Raw genomic sequence first — 15,417 nt, forward strand, 5'->3', positions numbered from 1 at the left:
AAGGTGCATCTTGGGACTCGGATAATAACAACAAAGGAGCAAGGCGGCAGTTCAGTTTATTGTTGTTTTTAATTTAAATAATTGAGCTACAGACGTAAACTAAATTTGCACAAATCTCTATATTTACAGTGAATCTGCTGCTGAATTTATACAGTAATAAAGAGAAGCGATTGTCAAGTTAATGAACTGTCTGTATATGTAGACAGTTTGTGTATTTTGCTTTCATGGCGATCTTTTATGCTCAGTGCTGCATTTATTAGGTACTAACGTTAGTTGTAGATATAAATCATAATGGAAAGCACTGTAGCGCAGGCTTCCTCTGCAGAAATGTCAGCAGCTCAGTCTAGCAGAGCTGAAACATCCCCAACCAAACCTGCAAAGAGAAAAGCTCCTTTGAAGAGAAAAGCTGATTCTCTTAAGGATGACAAAAGCAAAAAGAAAAAGAGAAAACCCGTCAAAAGAACTGTAAGACCAAATTACACCGTCCAGGAGGGAGAGGACATGCTTTTGATCATATCAAATATAAGCAGTGGTGACAGTGTGTGGAAACCCAAGCGGAAGGTGGGTAAGAAAAAAAAGACTAACAAAAAAGCCAAGACCAAAGGCTCTACTAGCAAAAAGGAAAAAGCTCCAGTAAAAACTGAAGTCCTCAAAGTAAGAGAGGAAACTGATGATAAACATGATGTTATGGACAGTGCAAAAACAGACCGTTTTGATCACTGGGGTCAGAGTTTACCATTGGAGATCCTGGTGAAAATCTTTCAGTTTGCAGTTTTCCAGGATGGAGCTGTACCTCTTCTTTGCAGGTAAACTTTTTGCTGTATTAAATTGTACTTATTTTTGTCCAAGTTATGGAATATCTATTTTTGGTTTGTCTCTTTATTTTTTTTATTTTCCAATTACTTTTTATTATATTTTAACATGAACATTTCCATGAGCCAGATACTGTATAACACAAACCAACAAGCAAGCAAATGAACAAACAAAACGAAAGGCTCCTCCGTATTTCACATCAGAATACAATATCACCTCTTTTACAAATTTTCTAGTAATACATTTCCAAATACACCATCTTTTAAAAACAACATAAAAGGTTCCCAAACTCTATCAAAATATGTACTTATTTCTTGATGTATTATTCCATTGACATGTTTGTTACCATCTCTTTCAGCCTATGTTTAGTGCAAATATACTTTTCCAGTTTAATAAAATACGGTGTTTCGCTTGCAGAATACATATATTCATAAATATATGCTCCATCTTTTTTAACTTAATCTCCTTGGAATATAAAAGAAATAAAAAACAAAAGGTGACATTGGTACATTTGAGGTCAGAATTATTAGTCCCCTGTTTATTTTTTCCCCATTTTTTGCTTAACAGAGAGAAGATTTTTTTAACACTTTTCTAAACAAAATAGTTTTAATAACCCAATTCTAATAACTGATTTATTTGATCTTTGTCATGATGACAGTAAATAATATTTTACTAGATATTTTTCCAAGACACTTCCATACAGCTTAAAGTGACATTTAAAGGCTTAACTAGGTTAACCAGGCAGGTTAGGGTAATTATATAGTTATTGTATAATAATGTTTTAGTCTGTAGACTATATATATATATATATATATATATATATATATATATATATATATATATATATATATATATATTAGGGGTGTCAAAATTAATTGTTTCTTTGGTGCACCGTGATGCAGACGCGGACAATTCGGTATCGGTTCAGTAATAACCATAACCGGTTATTATGTACTGACGTCATTTATCTCCTATGCTCTCTGTCGCGAGGGAGGTGAGCGCGAGTATTTACAACACTCAGCCAACTCAGGGCTGGTCCGTGGCATAGGCACCATAGGCAAATGCTAAGGGCGCTGTATATCCAGGAGGGCGCCAGAAATGAGCGCGGTTCAGTTGGTTTTGTTTTCGATATTCTTGACACGCATTCAGTTACAGATGGCAATAACTCAAAAACCTCTTACCCTAAAAAGATCCAAAGAGTGTTTTCAACAAAAAGACAAAGCTGGTTATGTTTCACAGCTGTCTTTCTTTTTTTTGCTCCACACTACGAGCACTGCTCCGTTTAAGCCCTCACAATATGTGTATAGCCGGGATAGCTCGCGCTGAGAGGAGCTCTCAGCAAGGGACGGTCGGAAAAGTGCTTATTTTTTTCTTTTTTCTTTTTTTGTTTTTCTGATCCGCTCTTCGTGAGCTCTCCCTGTTGCGAGGGCTCAAGTGTGTGTGCGTGTGTGTGTGTGTGTTTGTTTCTTTGGTGCTGTCTATGTTTGTGTTTAAATGAGAGACAGTGTGGTGCTGTGTGTCTGTGTGTTTATACAGACAGCTTGTTATAACCTCTCCTCTAAAATATAACACTGTATATGGAAAGCATTGTCAATGCGCCGTGATGCACCGAAATATCGAATTGAACCGAATCGAAGGCATGATAATCGTAACCGAACCGAACCGTGAGACCAGTATAGGTTCACACCTCTAATATGTATATATATATATATATATATATATATGTATATATATATATATATATATATATATGTATATATATATGTATATATATATATGTATATATATATGTATATATATATATATATATATATATATGTATATATATATATATATGTATATATATATATATATATATATATATATATATATATATATATATATATATATATATGTATATGTATATATATATATGTATGTATGTGTATATATATACATATATATATATGTGTGTATATATGTATATATATGTATATATATGTATATATATATATGTATATATATATATGTATATATATATATATATATATATATATGTATATATATATATATATGTATATATATATATATATGTATATATATATATATATATATATATATATGTATATATATATATATGTATATATATATATATATATGTATATATATATATGTATATATATATATATATATATATATATATATATATATATATATATATATATATATATGTATATATATATATATATATATGTATATATATATGTATATATATATATATATATATATATATATATATATATATGTATATATATATATATATGTATATATATATGTATATATATATATATGTATATATATATATATATATATGTATATATATATGTATATATATATATATATATATATATATATATATATATATATATATATATATATATATATATACATATATATATATATATACATATATATATATATATATATATATATATATATATATATATATATATATATATATATATATATATATTAGAGGTGTGAACCTATACTGGTCTCACGGTTATGTATATATATACCTTAAAGGGGTTAATAGTTTGGACCTTAAAATGATTTTTAATAAAAATTAAATCAGCTTTTATTCTAGGTGAAATAAAACTAGACTTTCTCCAGAAGAAAAAAAAACCTTATCATACAAAAAATTCAAAGCAGTGCGAATAATTCTGATTTCAACTCTATAATAACCTCAATAATCTTTTTTTTTTATCATTTCATTTCCACCTTTCCAGAAGTTCTGTATTCCTTTACATTAACACATACAGTCATATAGTGTTCCTTTAAGGTCTCTACATCTCTAACAAGTATCTGGAAAATTTTCATTGTATTTATGCAATTAAACTGGAGTTATGTAAATCCTCATCAACCACTTATATAATAGCAGTTTTAGACGAGTGTTCATTTAGTGATTGAGCTTTCTTGCATGTCTTCATCCAGTCCTTTTAAGATCTAATCTCCAAGTTTTCAATTTACAATTTGAAGATTCCTTTGATCCTGACACAATCATCTTGTGTAATGCAGAAATTTGTGATTTGAGGATACATTTTCTTTTTTGTAAATGCTTAAGGAAATGTTTTGCAGGAATACTGTATGTACTAACAATTTCCTCAAATGACATTAGAATATTGTTAACAAATAAATCTGCTATCTTTCTAAATCCCTTCTCTGCCCATATGTTGAATCCTGCATCTAACGCACCTGGTTTAAATTTTTTATTGCCCCAAATTGGACTGAAAATAAGGTATAGCAGGCACTGAAAAATGTCTTTATGTCAAACCATATGGAAATTATATTCATAACTATGGGATTGAAAACAAGTTTTTTAAGATGCTTTATAAACAGTAATTTAATTGTAGACCATACTTAATGCTAATTGATTTCATCTAAACCCAAATCAGGCAGTCCTGAGATAAAAAATAAAACTCATTTGTTCTAAGTTGCACAGCCCAATAATACCAATGCAAATTAGAACATTGTAGACCTCCTCTATCATATGGCAAATACAGGAGTGTTAGAAGGAGTTGTTATTCCAAAGGAATTTAGTGAACACTTTTGTTGAACATGTCTTTGAAATATTTTTTTTGGAGGAGGCAGTGGAATATTCTGGAATAAATATAAAAAAAATGTATAAAACCTAATTTTTAAAAAATATTTATTCTAAAATATAATTTTTTTACTATATAATCTTTATGTTATTCTTTCATGCATGATGGTCAGGCTATTTTTCTGCCCCATTTGATTCCTTTCACACTCATTAACTGTAAATCATTCAAGTCAAATGCAGTCACCAGACTGTATATGTTAATTGAAGCTAAATTGTCAGGAGGCTAAATGCTATCTAGCTATCATATGCATCAAGGAGCACTTTGAAAATGAGGGCAAGTTGGTTTTATATTCTCACATTCGTTTACCGACAGCTCCCTTTATTGTTTACCATGGTAATTTTAATATTCTGAATAATATTTAATGTCAATTTGGCTTTAAAACAACATTAGCACTATGTAATGGGGTATATTCACACAGACTTCAGTCAATTTCAGTCAGCCAGCCCTAAGGCTTCCCATTAACCGTCATTCCATTTTTAGAAAATAGGAATCATTTTTTTAATTATTTTTTGTCTCTTTTTCTTTTAATCAAACAATTATTTGTAAAGGTCATGTAAGGGTCATATATTAACTGAACTTCTACTGTTGTGTGTGAGATGCTGTGCATACTAATTAGCATTTTTGCAGAAGTAGATAAATGCTGGTCCAAAATTAAATTCAGCTCTGCAGAAACCTGTCTGAACACAGAACAAAAAAAGTTTTATGCTTTTATTGTTGTGCAGAGAATTCGTAGAAAAAGAGGACTTATGTCTGGGGTGCGGCCAATGGAGGACTGAACAATAATTGACAAATGACGAATTTCACTAAACTCCACCTGTTAATATCAGCTGCCTATATAAGTTGGAGTCAGAAAAAGAAAGTTGTTGCGCACCTCCTTAATGTAACTTTTGCATTGAGGATAACAGAATTCTGTGAATCGAATTATTCATTTGTATCCAATAAACTGTTATGATTTTTGACATTGCAGAAAAACCTTTCCTGACCTTTTTTCTTGAACACGCATGGAATTGATTGAATATTCAAACACCATTCAAAATCGCCACGTTTAAGATCTGATTTCTTAAAAAAAAAAGAAAAAAGCAATCTTCACTGCCTGGCTGAGATACAATATAAAGGGGGTATCATACCAAACACAAAGCACTGCATTATATTATTTTTTTCCACGCCATGTCTTCAAAATATGGAAATTGACCATGAACAGTGTTGTAATTCAATAGTCATTTGCTGCTAATATGATTTCACTATTTAGAATCTGCAGTGAATATTTTTCTGAAATTGTATTATTAAGGAGAAAGTCTGAATGTATGAATATAATAAAACCAACTTTACCTCAATCACTTTGAAGACAAGCAAACAGGAAGCAGGAAGTTTTTTTCCAGGAAGTCTGCAGAGAATTGTTATTGTTATCCTTTGTTGTTTTCATTGCGTCTATAAAAGTCCTTCAAAATGATATACAAGCTAAAACCATTTTCAATTATGCAGAGCAGAAGAGTGGCCTGTATTTCAGAAATTCAGCTTTTTAGTCAGGGAGTTTGATATTAAGCTTAGATTAGGGGGCTATTTACTTTTTGAATAAAAGTTTTCTAAAGATACTTTTTTATAGGTGCATTTATTTGCTGTCTTTCAAGGGTTGGCAGAGTTTGTCGTCTGTGGAATGGAGCTGCATCTTCTCCCATCCTGTGGCGCAGTGTGTCTATTGGATACTGTTGGATTGAACCTGGTAAGAGTCAGTTACCTGGGACAGAACAGAAGATTAAGAACACTGTAGACTGGCTAGCTGAAAACAGGTCAGTGGTTGAACCAAACCAGAAGTTTTTTGTTTTAACTGGAAGAACTTCTTGCAAAGGCTTGCAAATCTTTTTCATGTTAGATAATGTGCAGTAAAATATCATAAATACAAATGAATTGATGTTATATCTGTTTATTGCAGATTGTTTCAGCTGAGAGAGTTTTCCCTGTGCCATTGGAAAAAAAATGTTGATTATGTCATTCAGGTAATGAAAAAATTATCTAGTCTCAAAGTGTATGTCTAGTATTAGACTATATTCATTATAATGTTTTGGAAGGATTGTGTATATAATACCTTCTATGTTCTTGTTTTTTCCAGAAAGTTTCACAATCATGCCTCAGTCTTCACTCTCTCAAGCTTTCCTACTGCACAGGAATGACAGAAAAGGCTTTCCAAAATCTTGGTGCTGACTGTCAGTCATTAGAGGATATAAATGTGCAACACTCAGAGGTTTGTTTGTGATTTTGTTGCAGTTTACGTAGATTTAAAAAGACAGTTACTCTATTTTACACATCATTAAACATGTACACTTAATTAAACATACATATAGACATCCCCTATATGCAACAGAGTTGCAGATTAACTATGCTTATAATAACTTATAATTAATTGTAAATTTAATTTAATTTTATAATAATAAAATGCACATTTTGTAAAGCTGCTTTAAAAAAATAATTATTGTAAAATAAGTTTTTTTTTTATCTACTCATTTTAGTTAATTCTGATTTTTTTGCTTTTTTTTCCTGTTCTGTGGCTGTACAGAACAGATACAGACAGTTGTCTAAGCAAAAATGTAAAATTTTAAAACATTTTGTCTAAACACTACACACAATTTATACACCCACATTTATACACACAGAAATATGAAATTACTTCTATATCACAAATGCATGCAAGTACAATAAACTAAAAAAACATCATACAAATCTCCATAATAGAGAAAGACATTTGTTTATGAAGGTAAATCAGTAGCAAATCCTGAAAGTTGTGATAAAAACATTTGTATGTGTAGGTTTAAATGTACACTCACAGTTCGGATGCGAATAGCTGAATCTCTCGATTTGCACACACAGAAACATATGTTTTGAATTTGAAGTTACAGAATAATTGTTACGTATTATAAAATGTCATTCACAGTTACAAAATGACAGACACAAATGTGTATGGCAAATTTACCTGAAAACCTGTTCAACCACAAGTCGGTACTCACAACCTTCCTTACCATTACTTTGCTATCATGTAATGATGCACTACCTAATCCAGTGTTTCTCAACCATGTTCCTGGCTGACCACCATTTTGGCACATTTTTCTTGTCTCCTTAACCAAAGACACCTGATTCAGATCATCAGCTCATTAGCAGCGACTGAAAGACCTGTATTGGGTGTGAAAGGCAAAATAGGCATTCAAAAGATGCAGCCTGTTTCTCAATTCCAAGAACGCAGAGAATGGACTCATGTTCTTATGGAGAGCGGTCTTGCCAAGTTACCTCGTATGAACACACTCTGGAAACGGTGAGTACAGAGACCGAATCCTATGAGAAATGAGATGCTGCGTTATTTCTGGGTTCTTTCTGATGGTCACATGACCTTCTTAGGTTTTTAATGGAGAATTATTTAAACATTACTGCATTCATCCAACGATTTATTGTTTTTTCTTCCCCTTTTCAATATATACTTTGCAAAAGATGCATTTCAGCAAATAAACACCCTTAATATGTTTATGCCTTTATTAAGAGTTTCATTGTGAATGTTTACTTTCTCATTTAGAGAAACTCTTGAGATAAATTAGTCTTTAATAATAATAAGTCTTTAATAATAAATCTTTTATAATAAATTTATAGAAAATGCTGTGCTTGCCACCTCTTTAATTCAGCTGCAGTGACTACTCGATTGAGTTTTGTGCTCAAGTCTGCATCGATGTGTCCTCGAAATTATGAATGCATCTAGGAACTTTCAAGCGTCCTCTTTTTTTTTGCCGTCTTCAGTTTTGGAACTGAACTTTGTCAGTTGATAATGACGTTACACGAAGACACAAGATTGCTGAAGAACGCATATTGAGAAACGGCTGCAGTGTTGGTGGTCACCCAGGAACGTGGTTGAGAAACACTGCGCCACTCAATATTTAACTTCATTTGGAAGTGCTAATTGTATAAAATATAAATCTTTGAGATACCACAGACAGTTATTTCTAGCTATACTTAATTAATAGAAAGTTGGCTATAATAAATACATCTAATTTTAAGTTTTCTTTAAATTGTCATTTTAACAAATAATAAAATTGTATTATTTTTTTCTGTGCCATGACTGTGGGGAAGAAACAGTTATAGTACAGCCACCTACACTTACTAATCGTCTACCATTTAATGCTGGGCAGGACAGGTTTTGAAGCTGCAGAAGGGCTTGACTCCAGGGGTTACTACAAAGAGGTTTGGAATGACATGTAGGGAAGCAATAATGGCAGAATAGTCATTTTTTATTTTTGTCAGGTATAGTAGCATGCAACCCATATTTTTTGTTTTGTTTTACTGCTATTCCTTATATATTTTTTTCTCTCTCTTTTAAATATAGATCAACGTTGATGGTCTTGTGTCATTCCTTGAGGCATATGGCAACCAAATAAAAAAAATTTACTTCACACACAGCACAAAGAGTGACAAACTCCTCAGTGCTTTGTCTGTAAGTTGATTTTAATTTGTGTACTTTTTGTTTACTTAACTGTTTACTTGATTGTTTGTTCTAATGTTTGTGAATATAAAGAAAGGTTGCTGTCCTGAGCTCAGGCTGCTGGAGATCAATACTAAATTAGATGGCGGATACTCCCAGCTCCCCATCTGTATTCAAGGTTTGCAGATTGGATGCCCCAAACTTCAGGTATGAAACTTAAATATGTTGTGATCTTCACATGTACATGTCCACAAACCAATTATAACCCTTTATATATATATTTTTTAATTAAACAGTTTTTGTTTCTTAATTACATTAATCATTAGACATTAATCATTAAAATGATTATTTAGAGTACTTAGTAGACTTTGTGCTTAATGCCGCTACCACTTTAAAGTGTTAGTAGACTATGTGTAGTGCTAACACTGCAACAACAAAAAAATCTGACTTTTTTTTTATTAAGCAGAAGTTCTGATTTCCAATCAGGACCACAGGGAGATGCCACAAGATATACCACATAATATGTCACCCATCTATTCTAAAACACACTTGTAGTAACAACTGTGGCAATCATCATTGATGTTTGTGCATCACTAAACCACTAAATAACTTACTTGTTTTATCCAGCTGTGAGATGTAGTTTTCATATCATGTGCTCATGCAGCGGTGTGGTGTTTAACCCACTGTTTAGTCTGCATTTTACATAGCACATTAAGACATGGACAGCTCAAAAACAATCCCAGAATTAGAGAAAGGGTGTGCTTTTGAAGCTAAATACACACTGGATTGATTTACGCATTCTATCCATTTCTGATAACAACACTGATTTACTTGCACCCACTTCATTTTGCACTGATAAAAGTTATTTTTACTTCTATAGAGCTTAACACAGTGCAATACAGATTACTGGCAATAAGATTTACACTACCAGTCAAAAGTTTGGGGTCAGTAGAATTTTTTAATGTTTTAAAAGCTTATCCTGCTCACTGAGGCTGCATTTATTTAATCAAAAATACAGTACAAATTGTAAAATTGTGAAATGTTATAGCACAATAAAATAACTGTTCAAAAGTTGTTTATAATTTATTTTTATAATTTATTCCAGTGATTTTTAATGATGAATTTTCAGCTTCATTACTACAGGCTTCAGAGTCACATGATCCTTCAGAAATCACTCTAATATAAATTATTATCCCTTACATAATTGCTAAATCAGGCCTCTCTTACAAAAGAAAAATGTAACAACCCTATTTGTGAAGTGTTTTTGAATGGAAATATTTGACCAGATTCAACAGAAAAATGTACAGTCTTTGGGCCCTATCATACACCCGGCGAAATGTGGCGCAAGCCGCGCCGCAATAGTTGTTTGCTAGTTTCAGCTTGGCGCAATAGTCGTTGTGACGTTTTGCGCCACGCTGTTCAAATAGCAAATGCATTTGTGCTCATATGTGCTCCCATAGGCAGGGGCGGACTGAGACAAAAATTCAGCCCTGGCACTGTTGCTACACCAGCCCACATTACCACACCGACACAACCCCACCCACGGACACGCACAATAACTATTTATTTTGGTGTAAAGATGGTGAAATAATATGACATTCTTGCCCGATTTTGATTATGTCCGGGTAACCTTGGATTGGGTCGGCCCATCTTTAAACCAGGCGGCTGTTGCCGATTGGGCCAAATGCTTAACATTTATTATTATTATTATTTTTATCATCATCATCATAATATCACATCTAGCAAGAGATAAAAGCTGTCTGCACTTAAAAACAAAAACAAATAAATAATAAAAAAACTGACCGGCCCACATTTAAAAATTGGTCCGGCCCCTCTGGCATTTGCCAGAATTGCCAGATGGCCAGTCCGCCCCTGCCCATAGGCATTCTGATCTAAAAAGGAAGGTGTTCTGAGGCCCTTTGCGTTGCTATTCTGAGAAAGTAATAGATTTTTCAATAGACCAGAACAAAGCCAGTCTATTGTCCAGCGCAGAGCGCGTTAGTTGTGCGCCTGGCTTACACACTGCTTAATACACACAAGATGTAGAGCAATACGCAAGGGAGCTGTCGCGGACGCCGCGATCTCTATTCTGCTGCCCTAGACGCGGATATAACTTAGGGCGTGGGTGGTGAGGGTAGTGTCGCGGATGCCGCCTTAGACGCGGATATAACTGAGGGCGTGAGAGGTGAGGGTGCTCTGTTTAGCTGTTTTCTTGCTAGTGAAATGCTCAGTTTTTCCACTTACAAAGTCATAATGTAAATAGCAAATGCGCTATGGCGCGATGCATCTGGCTCTTAAAGGGAATGGGAGATGAGACTCGGATTGGTTTATTCCCAAAACACACCTATAACTCATTAAGAAAATAAGCTCAACCATGCGCCACGGCGCAAAGCGGATTTTTTCATCCTTATATTAGCAAAAGTGGATTCTGACACGCCCTAAATGCGTTTGCGACCTGCACTTTGCGCATGGATCGTGAAAATAGAGCCCTTTGTCTGTAAAATAGATAACAACTTACATAATTAGAGAAATTTAGTTTAGACTATTCCACAGATTTTATCCAGCCAAGACATTTTTGGAAGAATTGAAGTCGGATATAGATACATGCTGCTCTTTCTGTAATATACCCAACAAAACTGTTGATCAGATTTTTTGGAATTGGCCTCATAAACAATGCTTTTGTATTAAACTTGCTTTGGTTATTCATTGCAAAATGCTATCAGGATTCTTGTTATCTTTTGAGGATGTTTTTTTTTTTTTTGATAAAAATTAATATTTTATTATTAACCTATATATATATATATATATATATATATATAGATATATATATATATATATATATATATATATATATATATATATATATATATATATATAGATAGATAGATAGATAGATAGATAGATAGATAGATAGATAGATAGATAGATAGATAGATAGATAGATAGATAGATAGATAGATAGATAGATAGATAGATATAGTTGAAGTCAGAATTATTAGCCCCCCTAAATTATATATGTTATTGTATAACAATGGTGTGTCTGCAGTTGGGTGCTGTCTGTTTACGTAGCTTTTCCAGACAGCAAGATATATGCTATGGGCTAGTTAACCTTCACTTATTAACTTGAAACTCCTCACATGGATTTAAAAAAAAACTTGCTCAGGTTCTGTGTGGAAGCATTTTACAGTCAGTGGTGCTGCAGATAAAACAAAGTGATACTGTATGTAATGTGTGCAAAAGTGAAATCAGCGGAGGCAGAGATATCAAATATCTGTCAACATATTCATAATTATTCATTCATTTTCTTTTCGTCTTTGTCCCTTTATTAATCTGGGGTTGCCACAGTGGAATGAACCACTAATTTATCCAGCATATGTTTTACGCAGTGGATGCCCTTCCAGCTGCTTCCCAGCACTGGGAAACATCCATACTCTCTTATTCACAATCATACACTACGGACAATTTAGCTTACCCAATTCACCTATATTGCATGTGTTTGAACATGCCAACTGACCCATCCGAGGCTCGAACCAGTGACCTTCTTGCTGTGAGGCAACAGGGCTACCCACTGTGCCAGCACGCCACCCTCTATGGAATGCATAATCATATGCACTTTAAGCATCCTCTTCTGGTACTGTCTGCCAACCCCCCACAAGCATCAATCCCCTCATCAGCACAGCCATGTTCTGCTAAATCCTCCACAGGCACCAAACCATCAACACAGCCACATTCTGCCCCGGCAAGTCAGTTTCAAATATAAAACTAAAAATGTAAAAAATAAAAAAAAAATTGAATAAAAACATAAAAAGCAGGCAGATGACAATAGCAGGGCTGTATCTTTTAGTATTATATAGAATGTAACTTTTGTTCTGCCAGATCTCCCAGTCAGGGGTTTATTTAGTTTTATTTAGTTAATTTTAGTTTTTGGAATTCTGTGCATTAGAAAGAAGTTCTATCAGAAGTAGAACAGTTCTTTGAAATATTATTTGATTTTATTCTGTCTATTCATTGTCCTTCAAAAAGAACAGTGGTGGTGGGGTTTATAATGTTCACAATGGTATTTTATTATTTGTTGGTTTAACCATGGATGAGGTAATGGCTGTTATGGTATTTTCTTTTCAATTACATTTCCTGTTACATGTTTTGGCGCAGTAGGTAGTGCTGTCGCCTCACAGCAAGAAGGTCGCTGGTTCAATCCTCGGCTAAGTTTGCGTTTCTGTGTGGAGTTTGCATGTTCTCCCTGCATTCGCGTGGGTTTCCTCCGGGTGCTCCGGTTTCCCCCACAGTCCAAATACATGTGGTACAGGTGAATTGGGTTGGCTAAATTGTCCATAGTGTATGAGTTTGTGTGTGTGTGTATGTTTCCCAGAGATGGGTTGCGGCTGGAAGGGCATCCGCTGTGTAAAAACTTGCTGGATAAGTTGGCGGTTCATTCCTCTGTGGCGACCCCGGATTAATAAAGGGACTAAGCCGACAAGAAAATGAATGAATGAATATATATGTAATATATTATTAATATATATATATATATATATATATATATATATATATATATATATATATATATATATATATATATATATATATATATATATATATATATATATATATATATATATATATATGAATATTAATATCATTATTAATATTATATAATAATGACTGGAGTACTAATTTAATTTGAAACTACAGACCATTTTATATTTTTTGCATTTAATAAATGCATGAATGATGAACAGAATAATTTTGTTTGAAAAAAGAAGGAAAAACTGACCCCAAACTTTTGACTGGTAGTTTATAAAATGGATATTTAATTGATTCTACTTGGTGTTCAAAACTGTTGTAGATTTCACTACAAATATACACATGTACACCTGCAGTTGCTTAGCATCTATTCTACTATCATCACTGAGCCAAACAAACTTTTTCATTTGCTTTGTTTTATTAAACATTGCTATGTATATGAATTTATTTGCAGATTGTGTCGTGCCTAATAACAGCGCCCTTTATCTATTACAAATTAACTGGTAAACATTGACTTCTTGGGCGTATTACTTTAATAAACAAAGGCAAATATATTCAAATCAGTTATCAGTAACAGTGTGAAATAAATTTAGTCGGAGCAATACATTCACTTGCAAGGTCTTTGAACTGAAAACTTCACAATCAAGAATTTAAAAAGTTTAAAAAGGTTGCTGGTCCGAGTCCTGGCTTGACAAGTTGGCATTTCTGTGTGGAGTTTGCATATTCTCCTCATGTTCACATGGGTTTCCTCCGCGTGCTCAGGTTTCCCCCTCAGTCTAAAGACATGCGCTATAGGTAAACTGAATAAACTAAGTTGGCCATAGTGTATGTGCATTTGAGAGTGTGTTGGTGTTTCCCAATACTGGGTTGCAGTTGAATGGCATCCAATGTATAAAACATATGCTGGATGTGTTGGCGGTTCATTCCATTGTGGCTGCTCCTGATGAATAAAGGGACTAACCCGAAGGAAATTGAATAAATGAATGAATTTTGAGTTGCAGTTTGGGGTAAATAACCGATTGTTCTTCTGTTATTATTATTTTGTAATATTTAGACTTTTAGGTTGATGAATGTCACTGCAGTTCCTAAAATGATCCGCAACATCCCCAGTTCAACATGTGGGTTTCCCATGCTAGAGGAGCTGTGCATTGCCACTTCCTTTCACTCCTTTATGACTGACAATGACCTGAACAATGTGCTCCATGGCTCCCCCAATCTGCGTGTGCTGGACCTACGTGGAGGTTCCCGCATCACACCCACTGGCCTCTATGCTTTGCCTTGTGAGAGTAAGTTATTTTAATATAAGACCTCATTATTGTTAATGTAAACCATACACAGCTATTAGCTCTTAGACCTCACCCAAAAATGAAAATCGTCATTATTTACTCACTCTTTGCTTCAAACCTTTGAGTTTCTTTGTTCTGTTAGAAGCAAAACAAGATATTTTGAATAAAACTGGAAACTGGTAACCATTGGCTTTCATATTATTTGATTGTCTCTACTTTCTAGATTTTCTCTACACATCTTTTGTGTTCAAAAAAAAAAAAAATGCAGAGGAACCACTTGAGGGAGAACAAATAGTGATATGCTTTTCATTTTTGGGCTACTATTCCTTTAACATTAATAACTTGATTTCTGGGTTACAGTAAAATGCTGATTTTCCTAATTTCCACCCTTCTTTTGTGTAGGGCTGGAGTGTTTTTATTGGGGCTTGTATTTTAACAGCAATACCATGGTAGCATCTAAGAAAGGCATTCACATGCTTGCCCAGAAATGGAGCAACACCCTCAGAGAGCTTGATTTGGCCAACCAGCCATTTTCAGAAGAAGATTTAGAGATTGCAATGGGACATCTTGCACACAGTGTTGGAGTTGAATTTTTTCGCTCCCTGAACCTTAGTGGTACAAAAATCACTTCTTCAGCACTCAGGTAATTATGACATTGAAGTTTGACAAACACATATCCTTTCAGAAGGTTCACCACCCA

At 33.5% G+C, this 15,417-nt stretch overlaps 1 protein-coding gene across 5 annotated transcripts in view; it reads left to right on the forward strand.

Annotated features, from left to right (window-relative positions):
- fbxl6 (F-box and leucine-rich repeat protein 6) overlaps window positions 1-15,417 on the forward strand; it is a 15,901-nt gene continuing 484 nt past the window's right edge. Inside the window, exons 1-8 of one of the 5 annotated variants that reach the window (XM_087293968.1) lie at window positions 1-806; window positions 6,083-6,174; window positions 6,385-6,448; window positions 6,562-6,693; window positions 8,812-8,919; window positions 9,001-9,114; window positions 14,486-14,717; window positions 15,120-15,360. In XM_087293968.1, coding sequence (XP_087150094.1) covers window positions 6,619-6,693; window positions 8,812-8,919; window positions 9,001-9,114; window positions 14,486-14,717; window positions 15,120-15,360 — 770 coding nt within the window. In that variant the 5' untranslated portion in view covers window positions 1-806; window positions 6,083-6,174; window positions 6,385-6,448; window positions 6,562-6,618. Of the gene's footprint in view, window positions 807-6,082; window positions 6,242-6,384; window positions 6,449-6,561; window positions 6,694-7,572; window positions 7,756-8,617; window positions 8,730-8,811; window positions 8,920-9,000; window positions 9,115-14,485; window positions 14,718-15,119; window positions 15,361-15,417 lie in introns of those variants that run through there. The other 4 variants (NM_001309518.1, XR_015515751.1, XM_087293969.1 and 1 more) reach the window with 4 other exon arrangements.

This window comes from Danio rerio, chromosome 19, assembly GCF_052040795.2.
Source record: "Danio rerio strain M-AB ecotype USA chromosome 19, GRCz13ab, whole genome shotgun sequence".
NCBI classification, from domain to species: Eukaryota; Metazoa; Chordata; class Actinopteri; order Cypriniformes; family Danionidae; genus Danio; species Danio rerio.